Raw genomic sequence first — 24,239 nt, forward strand, 5'->3', positions numbered from 1 at the left:
TTTTCACAAAAGATAATAAGACTAGTTACAGAATATTATGGAAATATTATGGGTGTTCCAAGTATGGAGAGAGTGAATCACGAGAGAAGGTTGCATAAGAATGGTCCTTGAGGTATATATAATTAGGATTTCAACATTTAAAATTGGTAGGCATATCCAGGTTAAACTAAAAGATCTCAAGAAAAGACACAAAAAGCTCATGAATGTGACTGAAGGGCCAGTTACTTTGGCTGAAATGGGTTCACACAGAGAAGTAGTGAAAGGTGCGCAAGAAACATGGGGTGAGGCCATTTTGGTAGTCTCAAGTTATTGAGTCCAGTAGACATGAAAAATTCTTGATGATTTAGGGGCAGGCCTATGGCATAATAGGAAGATTACTGTGGCAGTCCTGCAGGACAAAGTGGAAGGCGGAAGCACCCAGGAGTGGGAAGATCAGTTAGCAGAGGTTATTGCACACTACTTTAGGTAAGAGATGATAAAGGCCTGAACCAGACTTGGAGCAGAGTGAATTAAGAGAAGGCACAGGAGTGGCGAATTTCAGAAAAAATTAATGGTGTGCAACGGGTGCCTTCAAAGGGGGTATATATAGATAGCTGGAGGCATTTACACTCATAGGTAAATCTCAGAGAGCTGTGGTTCAGATTCAGCTTGAGGTTTGGATTGCACCTCGTTGCCACCCTCCCTTTTTTATATTCCTATTTTTTTTTTCATGGCCACCTCTGCTTCCCTCCATCTCTCTTACACTAAGTAACTGAGCTCTTTACCCTCAATCAAACCCTGCGTTATTCCTCAGGCTCCAATTCTGCTTCATACTGCTGTCTTTCATAGTAAACTCACAGCCAGGACGACTGCTGGTCAGGCCCGGGGGCTACAGGACATTCCACCCGCCAGAATCCCTATAGCCTTCGCCTAGGCACTTTCCGTGCTTGCGCCCCCACGGCTCTTCGGCCAATAGGCAGGCACTGGTGCTGAGGCTCCACTAACTATTGGTTGGCTGGGACGTGGTGAGAGATGGTGCGGTGCTGGTTCTCGGCTTGGGGAGAGCTGTGGGCGGTTGTTAAGGCGACCGTTCGTGACGTAGGCCGTCAGGCCGAGCAGCCTCCAGATGATTGGCTAGACGATCGGACGATCCTTTCTTATTGGTCGCAGGCTCGTCATCCCCGAGCGTGCGTAAATCCACAGTTCCTTCCGCTCCGTGTCTCCGTTGACTGGAGACAGGCCGAACACCGGCGTCCGGGTTCGGTGGCCTCTAGTGAGATCCGGAGGTGAGACTGGCAATGGTCACGAAAGAACAGGGCGGAATGGGGCGGGAGCGGGATTGGGACCGTGTTGGTGGAGGTTCTCGAGTTTCTCCCGACCCAGGAGAGTGCCTGCGGGCAGCCCCCGGAGACCTAGCGGGAGCTGCGGTTGCCCTTCGCCGGTGTGGTGTGGCGTCCGGGTCCCGCGGGGACTGTGAGGAGACGTCCTTGAGGCCCAACTGGGCGGGCGGCGGTCCGGCCTTTTTGTGGCTGCCATCACCGTCTGTGGACCAACAGGGCGTAGCCGCGTTCGCTGGCCCTGTCCGAAGGAGGCTTTGCTGGCCAGGCAGTCGCCATCATCTGGGTGTTCGGAACGGGTGCCAGGCAGGGTGATCACGGAGGCCCCTTAATTCGAGAAATGCTGGGAGTTGGAGGGGGAGTGGGGCCGGCAGATCGCGGAGTGGACGGGAGAAGCGTCCTTAGGGTCCAGGCTTTCACGCCCAGGGACTGCTGTTAGTCGGGACCTTTCTTTTAAGTGAATGGAAAGACCTCCCTAAATGCTGCTAACTAACCCAAAGCGGTGGATTCGAGTAATGTGCCCGGTTATTTCCATGGGAACCGGTTGAGTGGACGCGGAGCCTAAAGAGGGGCTCACCCAGGGACTGAAAGGAGTCTTTTTTTGGTTCTAAGAGGCATAGTGTCTTTGATGCTGCAGTCCTTTAGTTCAAACCCGATATATTTTCCGGTGTTATTTGGTTTGGGTTAGGAAAAATGCACCTTGGAGGTAAAACAATTGATTTCTCTGATAGGAGGAGGTTGATGTACTCCATTTTAAGTGTTCATAGGAAGTATTTCATTATTTGAGAATATTCTTACTTGGATTTGGTCCTGCAGTCATAGGAAACATTATAATACTTAGTACTTGTTCATGATTTTAGCAACTCACAAAGTAGTGAATGATTTTTGTTTACTTGTGGACTTATTTTCTTATACGTGCAGTGGAAGACTTTTTATGGGTAATCCAGCAAAGGTACACAGTGTATTTTGGGGATAGACTGGATTTTGCAGGGCTGCTTTGACGTAGTGTCTTTCCAGAACTTATGATAACTTGGCAGTAAGGACAATGGTGGTTAGTATCATGAAGGTTTAGAAAATTGTGCATAGATTCCTAAATTAACATTGAATGGTTGTACATGTGGCATGACATTTTGAGATGAAGTGGGTGTATGAGGAGTTTGTGGCATGTTTGCACACTATTGGATTTGTAGACCATGGACAGACAGCCATTTTATGGGATCCACTTCAACTTTGGTTCCCCTATATGAAATTGCCATTATTTTTCAACTTTTTCCCCCTACAAAACAGCCTTTTTTACCTACAAAAATGGCAGTTTCATATGGTTTCACTTACTACTTTGTCAGAGAACTTTGAAAGAACTTCATAAGTGAATGAAGAGAGTTTGTGATTTCAAACAGGTAACATGTAATAGAATTGAGTATAGAATCCAGGTATCTGATTTCTAGTGCAAGATGATGATGATTTTATAGGATAGTAGATTGAGTATATGGTTCTAGCCTTCAAGAGGTTATCATGTATACATTAATTACTTTGAGACTAGTGATATTGATGCTATATAATCAAATACGGGAATGTATAACATAGGAGGAGTGCTGAATGGGAAGAAAGAATCATGGTACAGTGCTAAAGTATCCTTTTCAGCAGTTGGCTGGGGTAGGTAGTTTTAGTAGCAGAATTTAAGGGTTCTAGTGAATTTAAATTATCCATATTTTTAAAGAATATGTGAAATGTTTTTGGCAAACTTCAGTCAGAATAAGCAACACATATGTTGCCTATTTCTGTAGTTTGATTTAAAAAGATATTTTTATTATTGCAGCATGGTGTAAATACTGTTTATTAAATTTGTTTGAGCTACCCTATAGCCTGCTAGTACTATTCTCAACTGCTGATCAAGGGGGAGGATTGGATTCTGTGACAGTAAATGGTTTACATAATCACAGTGAAATGGGAGGGTGCTATGAGAAATGACATTGATTACAATTATAGTTACTTTTGACACACCTTTGTAAAGTTGCTCAGTTTGTATTTCCAAATAGGTGTGGTTCTCAGGGTTTGGGGTGGCTCACAGGTTAACGTGAATGTTTTTTACCCTGAATGTTGAAAAGATAACTTTACACCCAGGAGAGAAAAAAAAAATGGTTGCAAAATTGACAATACCACCAGGAATATAAGAGAAAACATAATGTGCCTAATGTATAATTATGAGTTATGCTAAATCATTTATAATCAAATTGGGGTTCCTTCCTGGTAGCAGTTCAGATTTTAATTCATCTGAATAACTTTTTGATAGTGATGTATTGACTCAGGGAAGAATCCCCAAGTTGAGGAGTTTCTGTTTTTTTTTTTTTTTTTTGTGGTGCAGAGTTAGAAATAATTTTGATTTATTTTTGAGTCTTTAGTTTAATTTACTCTCTGCAATGTCGACAGTTGATCCTTTAGACCATTTTATATAGAATTTTCTGTTTTGTTTTAAATCTGGGAAAGAAGTTATGTATAGAAACTGTCATGAACATCTAACCTCTTATGAGGATTTTGGTTGTCATAAGAAGGATTTGAACCTATGGTACATTTAAAGCTATCCAGTACTTTAAATCTAAGTCCCTGTGAATTAAATAGAACGTATTTTATTGTTCATTTTTCAGGTTTTTGTTGCAAGATACTGGAGGGAAAAATGATGAGTAAGATTCAGGGTATAAGGTTGAAAAGCATGAATAAACACAGGCAGGTGCAAGCCTCATTTATATACCTTTTTGACTGCTAGTCTTTTAAAACTGTGACCTACAGTTAAAAATGCTTGTTTTTTTGGAAGCCAGAATACACACTCATATATATGCCACACAGAGTTTTAAGACATAATACCCATACTGTGTATCTTACCCCAAAGCTATTTTATATTGTTTTCTATTTTATTAAAAATGTTTGTTCTGACCAACAGAATTGATTTCATGATCTGATTAATACAGTGAAGGCTTGTGACCTGCAGTTTGAAAACCAGTTAATCTGGCTGATGTCCCGGTATGGTTGAAATGTAGAGAACATGAAGTGATACATTAAGAGATGATACTTGGTAATTGGTTTCATTCTTAAAGCTACTTGTTTTTCTTTTCCCTAACCCATTGTTGACAATTCTGCTAGCAGAAAAGCAACCACCACAATAAAATTCTTATCCCTTTTTATTAGTGTAGAAACATCAGAAAAGACTTTTCTTTGGTGATAGCAACATTAGGGAGGTTTATTAAACATCATTTTGCTAGTGGCTTTATTCTACATGTTTAAGAGAATGAAATAGTATAATGGGTTTCTGCCTTTGAGGAGGTTATAAATTAATGTGATTTACTGGTGCTTGCTCAACAGATATACTCTTTGATATTTACCTGTTGTGTAACCAGAATGTGGATAGTGAAGAGGGTGTTTATATGTATTTTATATCTGAGTAATTAGAAAATATGAATAATGGTTTTCACTTTTGTTTTCAGCTTTATTGCTCTCCTTCTTGGCACAGATAATAAGAGCTGGGATGTTTATATGGTTTGACCATAAATGCTTGAATTCATATAGTTTTTAAGAACTGGCTGTTTTTAAGTTGGTTGTCAGTGAGTAATAGAGGATTTAAGTGTTTGAGTAAAGAGGTAATAACAGGGTCCTTTTGACTATAATTATTTTCCAGAATTATAAAGAACAGTATAAAATGGTCATGTGTAGGACTTTAAGCGTGTAAAGCAGGGTTTGCAATATACTTTTCCTTAAAACTTTCCTAAAAGTACAGTCAGGTATGTGTTAAATTTTCACACTTGATATTCATTCTTTCCAGGATCCAAGGAATCTATAGCTACAATGTTGTCAAGACTTTTCCGAATGCATGGCCTCTTTGTGGCCTCACATCCCTGGGAAGTCATAGTGGGGACAGTAACACTGACCATCTGTATGATGTCTATGAACATGTTTACTGGTAATGACAAGATCTGTGGTTGGAATTATGAGTGTCCGAAATTTGAAGAGGTCAGTGGAATTAATTTGATATGGATCATAGTAAATTACACTTTTAATTTCTAAAGAATATCTCCTTTTAGAGAAAATAATCCAAAAAATTATGAGTAAAACCTTTATTTTAATATTCATAACCTTGTGTCAGTTTTCCATTTATTTGCATGGTATGGGAATGATCTAGAAATACTCTTCTTTTGTCTTATTTACACAAATCAGTGTAATTGACTTTATTTGAGAAATATATCTTTTAGAAGTAACTAAAGTGAAAAATGATCATGATAAACTGGCTTAATGATGGACTTTTTAAAAATTGGATTTAATTTTTGATTTGTATGTTTGATATTTTACTTGATTTGTATTATGCCTGAATTTGTATTTTCATGAAAATATATAAACTAATGACATACAACATAAAAATTCTTACTTTTGATTGCTTATTTTATTGGAGTTTTCTTTTCTCTTTCTCCAACAGGATGTTTTGAGCAGTGACATTATAATTCTAACAATAACACGGTGCATAGCAATCCTGTATATTTACTTCCAGTTCCAGAATTTACGTCAACTTGGATCAAAATATATTTTGGGTAATGCTTTTTTATATTACACTTCTTTGGTATGTCATCAGATTTTTTATTTACTGTGGGGATCAACCTGTTTGTTCAAATCAAGTATTTGGAAATGTGTGTATTGCTGAAATTGTGCTGCATGCATTTACTAGTTTGCTTTCTTATTACTGAGAAGTAGACATTCCAAATTTTAAGATCTTAATAATCTAGAAAAAATATTATTAGACATTAGAACATTGCCTGAGACTAAATGTTGTTATTTGTGTAATAAAGCATAGATTTTTTTCAGAGTTGAATTTTGTTGTTTCAGGTATTGCTGGCCTCTTCACAATTTTCTCAAGTTTTGTGTTCAGTACAGTTGTCATTCACTTCTTAGATAAAGAATTGACAGGCTTGAAGTAAGTATTAAATGTACTTTCTTTGAAAATACATTTTTATTGCTTTTACATTTTATTGTTCACAAGTAGTGAACAAAATTTTTATATATTCTAGTGTTTTCCCAGTGCTAATTCCAGGAGATTTTAAAAGTTAGAATGATATTTTGCTATATGGTTTTAATATACAGTTTTAATAAAACACTGAGAAGTATTTCAGTATAAATATATTTACATTTAACATTGAAATGTTTTTTGAAAATATTTTGGGCAAATATTATGTTTAGCTTTGAGGATACCAAAGAAGTAAAGTGTATACTTTTTGCAGGAAGGTAAATATACTGTGGATCATACAAAGTATGGGAGGAGGGGAAAGAGTTTTGTTTTAAAAAGATTTTTTAAATTATATGTTTTCCTCTGTTAAATGTACCTGTTCATTTTATCTATTTTCCAGTGAAGCTTTGCCCTTTTTCCTACTTTTGATTGACCTTTCCAGAGCAAGTGCATTAGCAAAGTTTGCCCTAAGTTCCAATTCACAGGTAAGTATTATTTTTAATACAGAATGTGAGTAGTATTCCTTTTTTTTTTTTCTTTTTTTAGTTTACATTGATAAGAAGGATCAATAGAGTTTCTTCATAAATCAAGATTTAGGGGTTGCCTGAAATTTTAAATTTAATTCTTTAAGTACTAAGACTGTTCTGCATAAATACCCTGGGAATAGTTCCATGTATCTAATGACTCAAATATAATTGCATAGCTGCTGGATTTTGAGTCTTCTCCATTTTCCATTTTGAATGTTTCAAAAGTTATGATAAAATTACTTTTGGATAAATAAGAATATCTACCTAGCAAAACACACAGAGGGAAAGAGCAGGATACAATCTAATGGAGGAGGAGAATACCAGGGCCAATTCATTTTTAAATCTTTTGAAATAACACAAGCATTATTTCCATCTTAAGTTTCATCTTGATGTTCATTAATCACTTTTAAAACCTATTTTTTAACATTCTTGCATCAGAGTATCTTGAATATAAAATAATTTATATTTCTTCCCTGATTATATATTGATGAATGTTTATGATCACTTGAGCATGTTGATAAGGAAATAATTTAGGTTTCATAATACTAATATGATCTCAGAACAAACTTAGACCTAAGAGTTTCTGTCAGTGGTAGCCAAAGTATAAAATGTTGTAGAGTTTAATTATGTGGAATTTAAATGACAGAATTAATGTACTACTTTAAAGGAATATTCCTTAGAAATATGTTATTCGGTGAAAAGGGAAGCAAAGTAGTATGTTTTTTGTTTGACCCTCTATATTACCAAGCTTTGTATCTTGAACACGTTAGTCTGATTATTTTATTCTTTGAATAGTAAATTAGATTTTAGTATAAGTCCTAGAATGCTGTCTAACATTTTTTAAAGTTATTTTGTAGCTTATTCTCACTGATAATTTTTGGTCTGTATTTTAGGATGAAGTAAGGGAAAATATTGCTCGTGGAATGGCAATTTTGGGTCCTACATTCACCCTTGATGCTCTTGTTGAATGTCTTGTGATTGGCGTTGGAACCATGTCAGGTTTGTGAGCAAGTTCTCATACATTTTAAAATAATTATTGTCACTAAAGAGGAAAAAGAACTTTTCCAATTTGTATTATTTATTATATTATTATTTAGTTGTAGATGGGCATTATACTTTTATTTATTTATTTAATTATTTTAGTTTTCGGTGGACATAATCCCTCTATTTTATTTATTTTTATGTGGTGCTAAGGATCGAACCCAGTGCCTCACACATGCTAGGTGAGCACTCTACCACTGAGCTATAACTGCAGTCCCGTGTTGTTTACTCCTAAATTCTGACTTTTAGATTATTCTCAAAAGCTTTAAATTATATTTTTGTGTGGGTGTATCTGCCCTAGCATCCTTATACCTTAGTGAAAATGTAGTAGCAAATTATTTACTTGTGTTTTATTCTTTCCATCTTATCTTTCTGTGTCCCACTTTGTTGGGGTTTATTTTTGTTTTTTTTTTTTTTAATATTTTTTAGTTGTATATAAACACAATGCTTTATTTTGTTTGTTTGTTTATTTTATGTGATGCCGAGGATCAAACAAACCCAGGGCCTCACATATACTAGGCAAGTGCTCTACCACTGAGCTACAATCCCAGCCCCCCCCCGTTGTTGGTGTTTTAACCAATATTGTATTCCAAGGCTGTTCTAGAAAGATCCTTCTACCCATTGCTATTTCCAGACTAAAATTAGTGACTTGGTTCCTTGTGTTTTAATTGTCATGTATGAGACAGTGTAAGAGTGAGAAATTGGACACATCTGAGTTATTAGATCTACTTAACAGGGTGGTTGGGAAGATTTAATCAGATAACATACAGTACCTTTTAGCAAGTAAGCACATTAACCTCAACACGTTTCCTCATACTCAGTTACATAGTAGAGTATTAGATACATAGGACTCCATTATATAGGATAAAAATTATTTGGCTTGGAAATTTATCAAAATGAATATAGTATGCTATTGTGGAGGTTTCCTAATAGGCCAAAATTTTATGACTTCCTCACTTGGTTAGTTAATTATAGTTCTAGTGACTCTCCTTGGTATTTTACAACCCTCAGTAAGGAAGCTTATTCTTTGAGAAGTAAATTATCTAACTTTCTTTTTTTTTTTTTTAGTTGTAGTTGGACACAATATCTTTATTTATTATTTATTTGGTGCTGAGGATCGCACCCAATGCTTCACATATGCAAGGCAAGAGAGTGCTCTACCACTAAGCTACAGTCCCAACCCAAATTATCTAACTTTTAAGGGAGCAGTTGGTTGACTTTCTTTCTTTCTTTTTTTTTTTTTTTTTCACTTTCAAATATATAATGTTTCTTCTAAATTTCCTGATGGTTAATTATATATTATTCTGTCTTTCAATAAAGATTTTTATATAGCAAAGAAAATATGTTTTTAAATTTTAAAAATATATATACCTGATAATAGAAATTTAGCTCCATGGTAGAGTGCAAAGATCTTGGGTTGAACCCCTAGCACCAGAAAGAGAGGAGAGTAGGAGGGAAGGAGGAAAGGAAGTTAATTTAGTTGTTAATTTTCAATCTTGAATTACTATTTTTATTTATTATTTTTCAAAAAGATCAGTAAAATAACCCAAATTATAAGAACATAAGGAGGCACCAAAGAGATTATATGGAAATTAGAGTTCAGTGGTTCACAAGAAATATTTATTTTGATACTATATCAGGAATTACATAACTGGCAATATACTCTCCTTTTTGTCCTTGGTAATATTCGATCAGTAGTGTAAATTGGAAGGGGGAAGTTCTTCAGTAGATCCTGTCCTCTATACCTTTGTCTTGAAACTACCATTTGATAAAAGAGGATTGAAAACATGTTAGGTGTGTACTGAATACTACTATTGTGCCTGATGTAGTGATGTGTTAGGAACATGGGAAAAGACAAGGTCTTTGGTGCCATAGTTCTTCTTGTTCACTAAGCCTTGGCATTACTTTTGAGTTGATGATTCTGTTTCCAGTAAATGGCAAAGAGTTTAATAGTCATATTTGTCTACCTGCAGCAAAAGTCCTTGTGATATGTATCATTGAAAAAACATATACTTGGGGCTGAGGTTGTGGCTCAGTGATAGAGGGCTTGCCTAGCATAAGTGAGGCACTGGGTTCGATTCTCAGCACCACATAAAAAAATGAATAAAGATATTGTGTTCATCTATTAAAAAAAAAAAAAAGAAAATACATATACTTTACTAGTTACACATTGAATTTTTCTTTAAGCAGGGGTCCGTCAGCTTGAAATTATGTGCTGCTTTGGCTGCATGTCAGTTCTTGCCAACTACTTTGTGTTCATGACTTTTTTCCCAGCTTGTGTATCCTTGGTATTAGAGGTAAGAACAATTCTTCTGGCAAGTATTAGAATAATATTTTGCATTACATTAGGCCACTTAAGGAAAAATCAGTACCTTCTAACATAATATTGACTTATTTTGTAGCTTTCTCGGGAAAGCCGTGAGGGTCGACCAATTTGGCAGCTCAGCCATTTTGCCCGAGTTTTAGAAGAAGAAGAAAATAAGCCAAATCCTGTAACTCAGAGGGTCAAGATGATTATGGTAAAGACATAGTTTTCTTCTCCCTTCCATATTCATAGTTCCAAGGTTATCTTTTTAGTCATTTTTGTTTTTTACTTCCTGTTCTTTTTTATATAATTTTTGGCTTTTTAAATGATATGATATTCTTCTTCCCTTTTTTCTTCTTTATTTATTTGAGGTTCCTGGTCTTAGTCTCTCTCACATAAATAAAAATTTCAAGTTCCTCCATCTCTTTCTTGAAAACCTGTTCTTTAGGCTATTTCATTATTAATGGGACCACACTTTAGCCATATAACAAGCTTGGGGCTTTCTTTATCATGGTAGCAGGGTGCTGTGGAAGATAGTGGCTGCTTGTTCAATTTCTAAGAATGAGAAATTTAACTTCTATTGATAAGCAGAAGATATGATTTTTAAAATTTTATTTCAGTCCTTAGGCTTGGTTCTCGTTCATGCTCATAGTCGCTGGATAGCTGATCCTTCTCCTCAAAACAGTACAGCAGAACATTCTAAGGTTTCTTTAGGACTTGAAGAAAATGTGTCCAAGAGAATTGAACCAAGTGTTTCCCTCTGGCAATTTTATCTCTCTAAGTAAGTTAATTGAAATCTGCTTTGTTATATATTAATCATAGTACTTTAATGAAGTTTAAGTTGTACCTTTTATATTTCTTAATAATATTTTAATTTGCTTTCTTTTATTTAGAATGATCAGCATGGATATTGAACAAGTTATTACCCTAAGTTTAGCTCTCCTTCTGGCTGTAAAGTACATTTTCTTTGAACAAGCAGAGACAGAATCTACGCTCTCACTAAAAAATCCTATCACATCTCCTGTAGTGGCCCAAAAGAAAGTTCCAGATAATTGTTGTAGACGTGAACCTATGCTTGTCAGAAATAACCAGAAATTTCAGTCAGTGGAAGAAGAGACAGGGATAAACCAAGAAAGAAGAGGTAATTTCTTATTCTCCTCACTTTGAATTCTTCCATTGCTGATTTGTCAAATATTTGAGTCCATTTAAAAAATTATGTTCAGTGTTTTGAGATATCTTTTGATCTCTTGAACAGTTGAAGTTATCAAACCTTTAGTGGCTGAAACTGACACCTCAAACAGAGCTACATTTATGGTTGGTGGCTCTTCCTTATCCGATACTTCATCTGAACCAGTGACACAGGAATCTGAGATTGAATTTCCCATGGAGCCTCGGCCTAATGAAGAGTGTCTACAGATACTTGGGAATGCAGAGGTGAGGACAACAGCATAGACTTAAGCTTTGAATTTTTCTTTAAAGTGAGCTTTTTTACTAAAGGAAGAAGAAGCTATTAGTAGTACTAAGTACTTCTAAATTCTAGCACTGTTACTTGTCTTTATTCCCCACAACCTTATTGGATAGTGGAATTATTTCTGTTTTATGGATGAGAAACATGAGGCTCAAGACATTTAATTAATACATGAGGGAAATGGTAGTTAGAAGTAGGGTTTGAGCTAGGCATAGTGATACATGCCTGTAATCCCAGCAGCTCTGGAGGCTTAGCAGGAGGATTGCAATTTCAAAGCCAACCTCAACAATTTAGCAAGGCACTTAGCAACTCAATGAGACCCTGTCTCTAAATAAAATATAAAAAAGGGCTGGGGATGTGATTCACTGGTTGAGCACACCTTTGAGTTTAATCCTCAGTACCAAAACAAAAAAAAGTGGGGGAGGGTTGATATTTTCTGATTCAGAGTCAAAACTTTTTCTAGCTTATTGCTATATATCAGAGAGATGAACAACTATTTTATTTCATGTGTTGAGGCCTGAGAAATATTTAACAGGGAGATGAACTTCAAAGATAGAAGAAAATTTGTTTTGTTTTTGTTTTGTAGGCCAACTCATAAGGAAGCTGGCTTTCTTGAGATTTTAAAAAAATATTCTTCTTGGGCTGGGGTTGTGGCTCAGCGGTAGAGCACTCACCTCTCACCTGTGAGACCCTGAGTTCGATCCTCACACCACATAAAAATAAATAAATAATATGAAGATATTATGCCCATGTATAACTAAAAAAATATTTTAAAAAATATTATTCTAGAGCTGGGGATATAGCTCAGTTGGTAGAGTGCTTGCCTCACATGCACAATGGGTTCAATCCCCAGCACCATAAACAAACAAAAAAACATTCTTCTAGTTGTTTCTGGACCTTTATTTTGTTTATTTATATGTTATGCTGAGAATTGAACCCAGCCTTACACATACTAGGCAAATGCTGTACCACTGAGCTACAACCCCAGCCTGCCCTTCCTGAGATTTGAACAGGGTTTTTTAACCTACATAACTATGAGTTCATTCATAATCTGGTTAATTATTTTTTTCCCATATGTTTATTAGTTAAGAGGTACTCCCCCCATATACTTTATTAAGGTATAATTGACAGTGTTGTGTATGTAGGTTGTATGTTTGGTGTTTTGATATACATTGTAAATAATTACCACAGTCAAGCTTATTAACATACTTCTCACCTAACACTCTTTCCTACCTCCTTTCTTCCCTTCCTTATGAGAACACTTAAGATCTACCTTTTTAGCAAATTTCTAGTCTATAATACAGTATTGTTAACTATAGACCATTGCTGTATATTATATCTCCAGAGCTTATTCATCCTTATATCACCCTGTAAACCAACATTTCTTATTCCCCAAGCCATTGGCCAACCATCAATCATTTTACTGTGGTGGTGGTGGTGGTGGTGGTGGTGGTGGTGGTGGTGGTGGTGCTGCTGCTGCTGCTGCTGCTGCTGCTGCTGCTGCTGCTTCTTCTTCTTCTTCTTCTTCTTCTTAACTATCTTTGATTCCCTATATAAGTGAAATCTTGCAGTATTTATTTTTGAAGTTAATTATTAATTTTTATGTGCTTATGTGTAAGAGTGCAGGTGTGTTTGGTTTTATATAAGTTTTTTTATAACTGTTTTTGTTATACAGGGATAGCAAAATTTCTGGGTGGACATCAGAATCTTAACAGATTTTTTTTTTCTTTGAAACTCTCTGGGAAATTTGTCTCTGGCATTTGTTTAGTTTTATAAATAATTTACATTCATTTTTATATTACTTCTATTCAGATCATTTCCCTACGTATATATGTATAGATATCTATAGATGTATAGATAGATAAGTATAGACATGTCTGTCTATACACACACACACACACACACACACACACACACACACATATGTCTACATGTGTATTTGTGTATAATTTTTATTTCCCCTCATACTGAGGATTGAACTCAGGGCCTGGCCTGTGCTAGGGAAGCACTCTACCACTGAGCTACATCCCCACCCCAGTTCATCTCCCTCTAGAGAAAGCCAAAGACTTTTTTGACTTCTCCTCTTATAGTGCTTGTGTTTTAGCTCTTCTGAGAGCTGGTATCGTCAGCAGGACTATATAGTATTTGTGTGCACAACAAATATTTATCACATGTTGTAATACTGTAAGCAATAAATATTGGTTGGAGTACTTCATTTAATTTATAGATGTCTTGGGCTTACAGAGAGCAGGTGTACTGCGGAGGAGGGAAGCTGGACTGAGTCCAAATACACTGTCCTGGGTTCTGATCTTTTCTTTATTGCCTCCTAAAATAAGCTGGTCCAGTGTACTACTTTACTATAATTGAGAGTGCTTAACATTGTGATCTTTCAGACTTTGGCTTTTTTTATCTTCTCTCTAAAGAGGTTTGGTATTGAGCAAGATATATGGGCTGAATAATTCTTTATCTTCAGATATCTGAAGTTTGGAACTTCCAACTTGAAAGATGAAAGTAGTTTTGCTAGGTTAGCTACTATATTTATCTTTACTCAATATGAAGATTTATTTTGATTAAGCAAAATGCCATATGCTTGAATCTGTTTCATCTTCATTTTTTATTCATACATATTTGAGTTGAATCATGTTATTGTTCTATAAACACAGGTCCCAGCTCTGGGTTTCTGTTGTTCCTGTCACCTAGGGTACCTTCCCTTTCCATATCTTTAAGGCATATGTGACCATCTTTAGAAAATCTGCCCCAATTCCAACCAGAAGTGACCTTTCTCTCCTGAAGCTCCCTTGTAGACTGCATTGTTAATGCCAATAAATATGTTAAAAAATGCTCAATGTCTTTAGCCAGTGAGGAAATGTAAATCAAAACCACCTTGAGATTTCACCTCACCCCAATCATAATGGCAGTGGTTTTAAAAAATAATAGCAAATCTGGTGAGGATGTAGAAAAAGAAATCTTTCAGTACAATGGGAATGTAAAATAGTACAGCCACTATGGAAAACAGTAGAGCGGTTCCTCAAAAAATTAAAAATGAACTACCATTATCATCCAGCTATACCACTCCTGTTTATATACCCAAAGAAAATGAAGTTAGCATATAAAAGAGATACCTGTATACCAAATATTTTTTTGTGGCACTGATCACAATAGAAGAATAAAATAATGTCATTTGTAGAAAGTGGATGGAACTGGAAGACATCATGTTAAGCAAAATAAGCCAGACACAGACAAGTATTCCATGTTTTCTCTCATAATGTGGAAACTTATTAAAAAAAAAAAGCCTGACAATTATCAAGAATACAAGTAACAATAAATGTTGGCAAGGATGTGGAGGATGTGGGGAAAAAGGTACACTCATACATTGCTGATGGGACTATAAATCAGGGCAACCATTGTGGAAAGCAAAATGGAGATTTCTTAGAAAACTTAATGGAACCATTTGACCCAGTTGTCCCACTCCTTGGCCTTGGCATATACCCAAAGGACTTAAAATTAGCATACTATAATGATGCAGCCACATCAATGTTTATAGCAGCTCAGTTCACAATAGCTAAGCTATGGGACCAACCTAGGTGCCCTTCAACACATGATTGGATAAAGAAAATGTGATATATATACACAATGGAATATTACTCAGGAATAAAGAAGAATGAAATTATGGCATTTGCTGGTAAATGGATGGAGCTGTATTCTATCATACTAATTGAAATAAGCCAATCCTCAAAGGCCAAACATTATCTCTGATATGTGGATGCTAACACAAAATAAGAAGTGGGGATAGGAAAGAATACAAGTTCATTGGATTAGACAAAGGGGAATGAAGGGATGGGAGGGGGGATGAGAGGGGGGATGGGAATAGGAAAGACAGTAGAATGAATCAGACATAACTTTCTATGTTCATGTGTGAATTACACGACCAGTATAACTCCACATCATGTGCAACCACAAGAATGGGAAGTTATACTCCATGTACTACTGCATATATGTATAATATGTCCAAATAAGAAGAACAACAAAAAAGGCCTGAAAGTAGATGAGAAACTGTTAGGGAAGGGGAAGTGGACCTAGGGGTGGTGGGGAGCAGAAAGGGCAAGGGTGGATATGATTGAAATATGATGTACACATGTACAGAAATGTCACAGTGAAACCTATTAATTGGTGCAATTAATGTGAGTTAATGTTTATAATTTAAAAAACTATAATATGTGGTATTCATGTTATTTTAATTTGGCATTGTTTATATTAAATGAATTGTTTATTTTCTGGAATATCTGTATTAAAAACGGTAGGGATGTAATAGAAAAGATTTATATTACTTTAATTTAGCATTATGAATAGTATGAATAGTATTTAGCATTATGAATAGTATAGTCCTTCAAGTCTTCTTGACCTCCCTTTCTGACCTCCTTCCCATTTTCTTTTCCATTTCTTTAGAAAGGTGCAAAATTCCTTAGTGATGCTGAGATCATCCAGTTGGTCAATGCTAAGCATATCCCAGCTTACAAATTAGAAACTCTGATGGAAACCCATGAACGAGGTGTATCTATTCGCCGACAGTTACTTTCCGAAAAACTTCCAGAGCCTTCTTCTCTCCAGTACCTGCCTTATAGGGATTATAATTACTCCCTGGTATGTTGTTTTCTTGATTAGAGAAGTTTTTTTTATAGCTTTTAATCTTTTTTTCCCTTGACTAATTTTTTTTATATGTACATTTTTCCTTTTAAAATTATTTTACTTTAAGTTTGTATTCTGCTTATAATGGAGGCCATAGAAATTCAAAATCTTTTACTTTTTTATAGTCATTACTGAAGTTTTAGTATTTTCAATATTTTTAAAGGGCAAATTAAAAATTTTGTTGAAAAACAAAAAGATTAAGAAAGTTATTAATGACAGGGGCTAGGATGAATTTACTTTGTATTTATAATGGTGTAGATTTTCACTTGGTGCCTCATTTTGCCTTTTAGGTGATGGGAGCTTGTTGTGAGAATGTTATTGGGTATATGCCCATTCCTGTCGGAGTGGCAGGACCTCTGTGCTTGGATGGAAAAGAGTTTCAGGTTCCAATGGCAACAACAGAAGGTTGCCTTGTGGCCAGCACTAATAGAGGCTGTAGAGCAATTGGTGTAAGTTGGAATTTATTTATTTGTGTTTCAGGATTTTTTTTTTTTGGTACCCAGGATTGAACTCAGGGGCATTCAAACACTCAGCCACATCCCCAGCCCTATTTTATATTTTATTTAGAGACAGGGTCTCACTGAGTTGATTAGCGCCTCGCTTTTGCTGAGGCCAGCTTTGAACTTGTGATCCTCCTGCCTCCCGAGCTGCTGGGATTACAGGCGTGTGCCACCATGCCTGGCAATTTGTGTGTTTTAAAATATATCTTTGGCAAGGCAACCAGAACAGATTTGGGGACCATGAAGGATAACTTTTGGGACAAACAGAAGTATATTCTGGGTTAACATGTTTTTGAAATACATTACGTAGCTTGGTGGAGGTGCCAGCAGCCGAGTTCTTGCAGATGGTATGACTCGTGGCCCAGTGGTGCGTCTTCCCCGAGCTTGTGACTCTGCAGAAGTGAAGGCCTGGCTTGAAACACCTGAAGGGTTTGCAGTGATAAAGGAGGCCTTTGATAGCACCAGCAGGTAGGGGTGTGTGTGTGTGTGTGTGTGTGTGTGTGTGTGTGTGTATTTGTATAGATATGCTTATTTTAGAAATAGTGCCATTTTCTGTGATTGTTAAATATAATTGATAATATATTGACTGTTTGAGATAAAATAATCAAACTTAAGATCTGTTCATGTAGAATGACTAAAATTTATGTTTGGAGCATAGATATTCAAATGAATTCCCCCATAGAGGTAAAGTAGTTTTTTTAAAAAAAAAGCATGAGATAGAAAATCTAATTAGACTGTTGCCCAGCAGTAGAGTTTTTCAGATAAGATTTTCCAAGCAAGATTAGTATTAGTATAGTAGGTTTGCTTTAATGCAGAAAGTAAAATTTACAAAGGAGCATAATCAATCTATAGCTCACCCCCTTTCATCATCTAACGATGAGACAGAGTTGAAATAGTATACCTCATGTGTTTAGTTAAAGAAACAATAAATAATCTCGATGAGTTCTTAAGTGTGAATTGAAGTGACTGAAATAGATTCGCGGGGGGTATTGGGGATTGAACTCAGGGACACTCAACCACTGAACCATATCCCCAGCCCTATTGTGTATTTTATTTAGAGATAAGGTCTCACTGAGTTGCTTAGTGCCTCACTTTTGCTGAGGCTGGCCTTGAACCCTCTGTCCTCCTGCCTCAGCTTCCCAAGCTGTGTGCCACCATACCTGGCTGTGAAATAGATTTTAAGATAATTTCCATCTTAAAAGAATAAAATAAAATCTTTGCTTTTGTTTACAGATTTGCACGTCTGCAGAAACTTCATATCAATATGGCTGGACGCAACCTTTATATCCGTTTCCAATCCAGGACAGGGGATGCCATGGGAATGAACATGATTTCCAAGGTGAATTTGGGTACAGTGTATCTGAAGGATACATGGGTAGATGTAGAACTTGTAGGAATGATTGTCCCAGGAAGTGTTATTAGGTGGTAGGGAGATAGAGATGAGGAACAGACTTGTCATTTATGTCCATCTCTGTTTTGTCATGAGGTACCTCATACATATGTTACATACTCAAAGATTGAATTGATTTAAATCCATTGAAGGCTAAATATTGATTGATTTGGCTTCTGTTATACATCAACATTTGTTGATTGGTGTTTATATTTGATACTTTTAATTTAGACTTGGCATTGGACATGCACAAAGTTTATTTCAGAGAGGGTGGGAAGGATCTTGGGATTAACATTTCAAAATTTTGCTTAAAAAATTTAAAGTGGAGATGGGGCTGAAATATAGTCCAGTAATGGAGTAGATACATGAGGCCCTGGGTTCAAAATGATGAATACTTAATTCATTTTAATGCTTTGTTTTGTTTTGTTTTTTGATTGTTAATAGGGTACAGAAAAAGCACTTTTGAAACTTCATGAGTATTTCCCTGAAATGCAAATTCTAGCAGTTAGTGGTAACTACTGTACTGACAAGAAACCTGCTGCCATAAACTGGATTGAAGGAAGAGGAAAGACTGTTGTTTGTGAAGCTGTCATTCCAGCTAAGGTTGTCAGAGAAGTAAGTGATTGGATGAATGCTTTATTTTGTTTTCTATTCTTCTCTTTTCCTTGTCCTTCTCCTTTAATTGAATTAAAAAATTTGAGAAAGGAATAATAACATTTAAAAAAAATTTTTTTGTAGTTGTAAATGGACAGCATGCTTTTATTTTATTTGTCTATTTTTATTTGGTGCTGAGGATTGAACCCAGTGCCTCATGCATGCTAGGCAAGCACTCTGCCACTGAACTACAGTCCCAGCCCAATAACATTTTTAATAAAGTTAAATTTATGAGGTTATCTTTTCCGTTAAAGATGGCTGTTTAATTGTACCTTGTCCATTTGTCTATGGCATTCACAGGAGCAAACATTACTGATACCTTTTTTGAGGACAGGGCCTCAGTGGGGCTGCATCTAAATTCTTGCTTTCTGGAGATACAATAAAGTAGATCTGGATAACACCCCTGTGAATCTCCTGGGGGAAGATATAAAATGTGTACAATTGTGATTTAGGTACTGAAGACAACAACAGAAGCTATGATTGATGTAAACATTAACAAGAATCTGGTGGGCTCTGCCATGGCCGGGAGCATAGGAGGCTACAATGCCCATGCCGCAAACATTGTTACCGCTATCTACATTGCCTGTGGACAGGTGAGTCTCAAGCCTCCACTTCTCTTCTTTGTTACATTGTTCTAAGTGAAGGGATTTTACTGTCTTTTTTTGTTGTTTATCTTTCCAGGATGCAGCACAGAATGTTGGTAGTTCAAACTGTATTACTTTAATGGAAGCAAGTGGTCCCACAAATGAAGATTTGTATATCAGTTGCACCATGCCATCTATAGAAATAGGAACTGTGGGTGGTGGGACCAACCTTCTACCTCAGCAGGCCTGTCTGCAGGTATGACACATCTGGCACAGAAACCAGTAATCTCAAGCCTAGCTCTAACTGTTGGGGTTCAGTTTCTAGCCAATACTACATATCATTCCCCTCCATATTTTAGCTGGTACTGGTATGGCTCTTATTCTCTTGTTATAGGTCTTGATCTTTTGTTTCCTTCCCAGTGGATCCAAATTGAGAGAGTAGATTAAAAGAGCACATGAATGTACATTGCCAGCCAGCTTGTGGATTTTGTTACTATGGTATATGAATTGTTAGTCCTAGCTGTAAATTCTTGGAAATTTAGTACTTCATCCACTGGAGTCTAATTTTATGCTATTGTCATTATTTGCCCTTATTTTAGTTGATTTTGTGATAAATTGTTATTCCTGACTTTAAGGGTGAATCGACTATCTTTCTCTTCTGGCCACAGATGCTAGGTGTTCAAGGAGCGTGCAAAGACAATCCTGGGGAGAATGCCCGGCAGCTGGCCCGAATTGTATGTGGTACAGTAATGGCTGGGGAGTTGTCACTGATGGCAGCATTGGCAGCAGGGCATCTTGTCAGAAGTCACATGATTCACAACAGGTAAGACAGATAGCTTGAACATGTTTTATCCCTATACTTAAAACTAATTGCAGTATGAAAGCTTAATATTCAGACACTGTACTCTCAAATTAAAATTTCGCATTCCTAACATTTTCTATATTGCTACTTTGTCTTTTTCTGCATAGGTCAAAGATAAATTTACAAGACCTTCAAGGAACTTGCACCAAGAAGGCAGCTTGAATAGGCTGACAGTTCTGAACTGAAACATGGGCATTGGGTTCTAAAGGACTAACATAAAATCTGTGAATTAAAAATCTCAATGCAATGTCTTGTGGAAGATGAATAGATGTGATCAGTGAGACAACTGCTTGATTTTTTTCGCTTTCAGAGAGGTTTGAGGTCCTTTCCATGCAGACTCCTCATATTGGAAAACAGTTTGCTTTGTATGCTGTGTTCTTTGGAAAGATCTCAACATGGGTATTATGCTTTAAAGTATCACAGATGTAGATGGTCATCTACATAGAGTTCACTTCTGAAAGCACATACAAGCTAAAAAAAAAAGGTGTTTTTTCTTTTGATGAAATGATGAAGTTGATGATGATTAGTTTGAGATTGTCCTTCCCCCAACCTCTAATGGGTTAAAAATGGATTTTTAAATTATACTGTAGCTGATAAAACTTCTGATTTTATAGTTAATTTATTTAGTCTGAGTTGTAGAACTTGACAATATAAGAGCTAAGTTTATTTTTTTGTAAACTAATAATTCATTTGGTGCTGGCCTGTTTTGATGGGGTTGTAACCAATATTCTTGTTCAGAAGGGGACCTGCTTCTTCAAGGGAAGAATTACTCTTCTCAAACTACAGAATAATGTGCTAAGCAGTGCTAAATAGTTCTCTATCAAGAAAACAAATCACTGCATTTATCTCTGTAGGCTGTTTGTTCAGAGAGGCCTCTTGTCTAAATATAAATGTTTGTCTGATTGGCTATAGCATGTCTTTCAGCATTAGGCTTTAAGGAACAGTTTTATGCTCTTTACTAAAGATATCAGGTCTGTGTTGCTTAGACAAGGTGACTGTCACGTATAAGCAAGTCTGTGACCTGTCTCAGAACCTAGAATGTAGAAACAACAGTTGTGAAAGAAAAACACCATTTCTCTAAGCGAACTTTAATTTCCTTAAAGACATTTAAATTTATTTAGCTGAAAGTTTTAGATAGGTTTTTTTTTTTTTGTAAACAAACTGTATCAAAACTGTATATGTTGTAATAAAGCTTCTTATGCTAGGAATTTATTGAAAGTGTTCCAGAAATAAAGAAAAATCAACTTGTATGCTGATAAAAAACAACAAAACATAAAAACACCTCTAGTTAGGGCCAGAGAAGATAGTGTTCTTAAACGTTATCCAGGAAATCCTGGCTTGCTTGCCAAGCCTAACATAGGAAAAGTCGGCCTGCACAGCCACTGATGGAGCCACGTGAACGGCCTGGAGTTGTGTGCCTTGTTCCTGTGGCTAGGAGGCTGGTGACGGAATCATCCACACAGGGCTTTTTAATGGACCCATAAAGCTCTTAGCTTCCTCAGGGGGTCAGCAGAGTTGTTGAATCTTAATTTTTTTTAAATGTATGAGTTTTGTAAAAATAATAAAGAACTCCTTATTTTGTATTACATCTAATGCTTCAGTGTTGGTCTTGGAAAGCTGATGTCTCATGTGGAAGGTGGACTCTGGAGAACATTCCAAGATGCCATGGCAGCAAGGAGCCTCTTAGTGGTCGTATCCGCAGTATTATTATAGAAGATCGACCTTTTCTGTTCTGTATAACGTTTAAATAGCTCCTATTGTGACTTTTCAGCTAGTGATTATTTATCTGAGTATCTTCATGGAAGTGGCAGTGAACAGTATGTTGAATGTTAATTTTGGTGATTGTAACCAATTTTATCTTGCTAAATTAATGTTTTGTACAATTTCTGAACTGTATACATTTTGTTACAGAGGACTTTTTTCCAGCTCCAGTAAATTATGAAAAGGAAGTTAATACGGATAAGTGTAAGCAGTAGCCTTTTTTGTTTGGATTAACTCTAGACCTGCGGCCTGGAAGCTTGCAGTTTGGCAGAATGGTAATCTATGATTCATACTATTTGGTCATGATCATTTTTCATTCTCCATTATGTTGTCTAGCTCCGCAACATGAATGGCAAGCCAGTGTTTTATGTGAATTAAAATGGTCTATCATCTCAACCAGGCTACTTTTGAATATCAAGGGTGGAATTTTAGCTGAAAGGAAGAGAAAATGAAGATAGGGCAGCCAAAACCAAGTAGTCATTTCAACTGTGTATTTAAGCTGTATCAGAAGGGCATTTGTACAGCTTTGTATAGCTGAGATTAGTTTTGTTAGAAGAGCTTTTATTTACTTGCAATTATTGACTCCACTTTTACTGTAGTGAGAGGTGAAGATGTTGTGTATGTTCTATTGAGAACATGAGCCTAGATACAAGAAAAAGGGTTTGAGTTTTTTCCTGAAATGACCTGACTAAACCTGGGTCATCTCCCTCAGGGCTCTCAAGGGAGATTTGGCACTCTTAGAACAGGCTAGACAGAAGATGGTGAAAGTCTTTGAAACCTGCTTTCTGCTTGGATCATAGCATGTGGCAGGACAGGCGTGCTAGTATTACAATAACAAATACCTGAAGTAAATCAACTTTAAGAAAGAAAGGCTATTTTGGCTCACACTTCGGTGGTTTCAGGCCATGACTGACTGTTGCTTTGGGCCTGTGGCAGTGTGGTACATCATGGCAGAAGTACATGGTTAGTCCCATTCACCTCACGACTGGGAATTAAAAAGGAGTGAAAGAAAGACCAGGGTGCCTTAATAGACTTTGAAGGCATGTCCCCATGACTAGAAGACCTCCCATTCTGCTACATCTCTTATTAGAGATTCCACCACCTCCTAATAGCTTCTCAGGCTGGTGACCAAGCCTTTAACAATGGGGGCATTCCATATGCAAACTTTAGCAATAGGATTTTTCTGCATTTTCAGAGAGGAAAATAGAATTAAATCCAAGAATTAAATCACATTGAAGGGCCTGAGCTCAAACAAGTACACAGAACAGCAAAACACACCAAAATCAATTCACTGTACAGGAGATTGAGGTAACCTTTATGCTGGAAGCTAAGAGGAGATAACACGATTTAGTTATTGTGTTAAGATTAACAGATTCTGTTTTTCACTGTGGTATACGTGGAATATTCGTCCCTCCCCTTTATTTCCTCTCCTCAGCAATTCAGGGCTCTCAAGGGAGATTTGGCACTCTTAGGTCAGGATGTGAGTTAGATTCTAACGGCTGCTCCTGAAGACCTTGCATCAACAACTGGAGTTAGGAGGTGGAATACAACAGAATGTTCTATTCATTTTCAAACATAAGTGGGTGTCACATCACCTAGAGGACCTGTTCGATGAGATTGCTGGGCCAGCCCCAGGATTTCTGTTTCCCAATGTCTGGGGTGGGGGCCAGGACTTTGGCAGCTCTAACTTCCTGCTGCTGGTACTCTTTGACACTTAAAATTTCGGTGCAAATCAATAATATTAGAAAATTGTGTTTATTCAGAAACACACAGCTGGAAAGCACCAACAGAAACCAAGTGCTGGGAAATGAAGAATTGGAATTAATCCTAGGAAGATTAATTAACCGTTTAAAAAATGTTTGGATTTGGTGCTTCTCCCCCAACCCTACCTCCATAGTCCCTGAACAACACTGAAGGTCTTTGCATCTTCAACAGATGCACTGACACTTTCTGATACTATTTCCCTCTTGTTACCTATGCTTGCAAAGGTCCAAATAAAACAACAGGGGAGTCCAAATAAAACAACAGGGGAGCCGGATGTGGTGGGGCATCCCTATAACCCCAATGACTGGAGGCTGGGGCAGGAGGATAGCAAGTTCAAGGGCAGCCTGAACAATTTAGTGAAACTGTCTCAAAATGAAAAGGGCTAGGAATGTAGCTCACT

General features: G+C 36.7%; 1 protein-coding gene across 2 annotated transcripts; it reads left to right on the top strand.

Annotated features, from left to right (window-relative positions):
• Positions 1-1,177: 1,177 nt before the first annotated feature.
• On the top strand, positions 1,178-22,901 carry HMGCR (3-hydroxy-3-methylglutaryl-CoA reductase). 2 transcript variants are annotated; one of them, XM_081310992.1, is made up of 20 exons: positions 1,178-1,265; positions 5,128-5,315; positions 5,776-5,887; positions 6,180-6,267; positions 6,698-6,782; positions 7,718-7,823; positions 10,056-10,162; positions 10,268-10,384; positions 10,791-10,951; positions 11,064-11,311; positions 11,426-11,604; positions 16,085-16,279; positions 16,615-16,773; positions 17,135-17,292; positions 18,058-18,163; positions 18,659-18,829; positions 19,321-19,461; positions 19,550-19,708; positions 20,121-20,275; positions 20,422-22,900. In XM_081310992.1, exons 2-20 carry the CDS (start codon positions 5,151-5,153, stop codon positions 20,474-20,476), a joined length of 2,667 nt encoding a protein of 888 aa, XP_081167118.1. In that variant the 5' UTR covers positions 1,178-1,265; positions 5,128-5,150; the 3' UTR covers positions 20,477-22,900. The 2 variants fall into 2 exon arrangements, with proteins under 2 accessions (XP_081167118.1, XP_081167117.1); XM_081310991.1 differs by lacking the exon at positions 1,178-1,265 and adding an exon at positions 4,245-4,383 and having other exon boundaries at positions 20,422-22,901.
• Positions 22,902-24,239: the final 1,338 nt, after the last annotated feature.

The sequence above is a fragment of the Spermophilus citellus genome, assembly GCF_964194105.1.
Source record: "Spermophilus citellus genome assembly, chromosome: 1".
Lineage (NCBI taxonomy): Eukaryota > Metazoa > Chordata > Mammalia > Rodentia > Sciuridae > Spermophilus > Spermophilus citellus.

Bases quoted from the DNA above. Each gene is read 5' to 3' on its own strand.
- HMGCR (XM_081310991.1), top strand. The intron at 10,952-11,063 runs GTAAGTTAATTG...TCTTTTATTTAG, and splicing joins TGGCAATTTTATCTCTCTAA to AATGATCAGCATGGATATTG. The intron at 20,276-20,421 runs GTAAGACAGATA...TTTTCTGCATAG, and splicing joins AGTCACATGATTCACAACAG to GTCAAAGATAAATTTACAAG.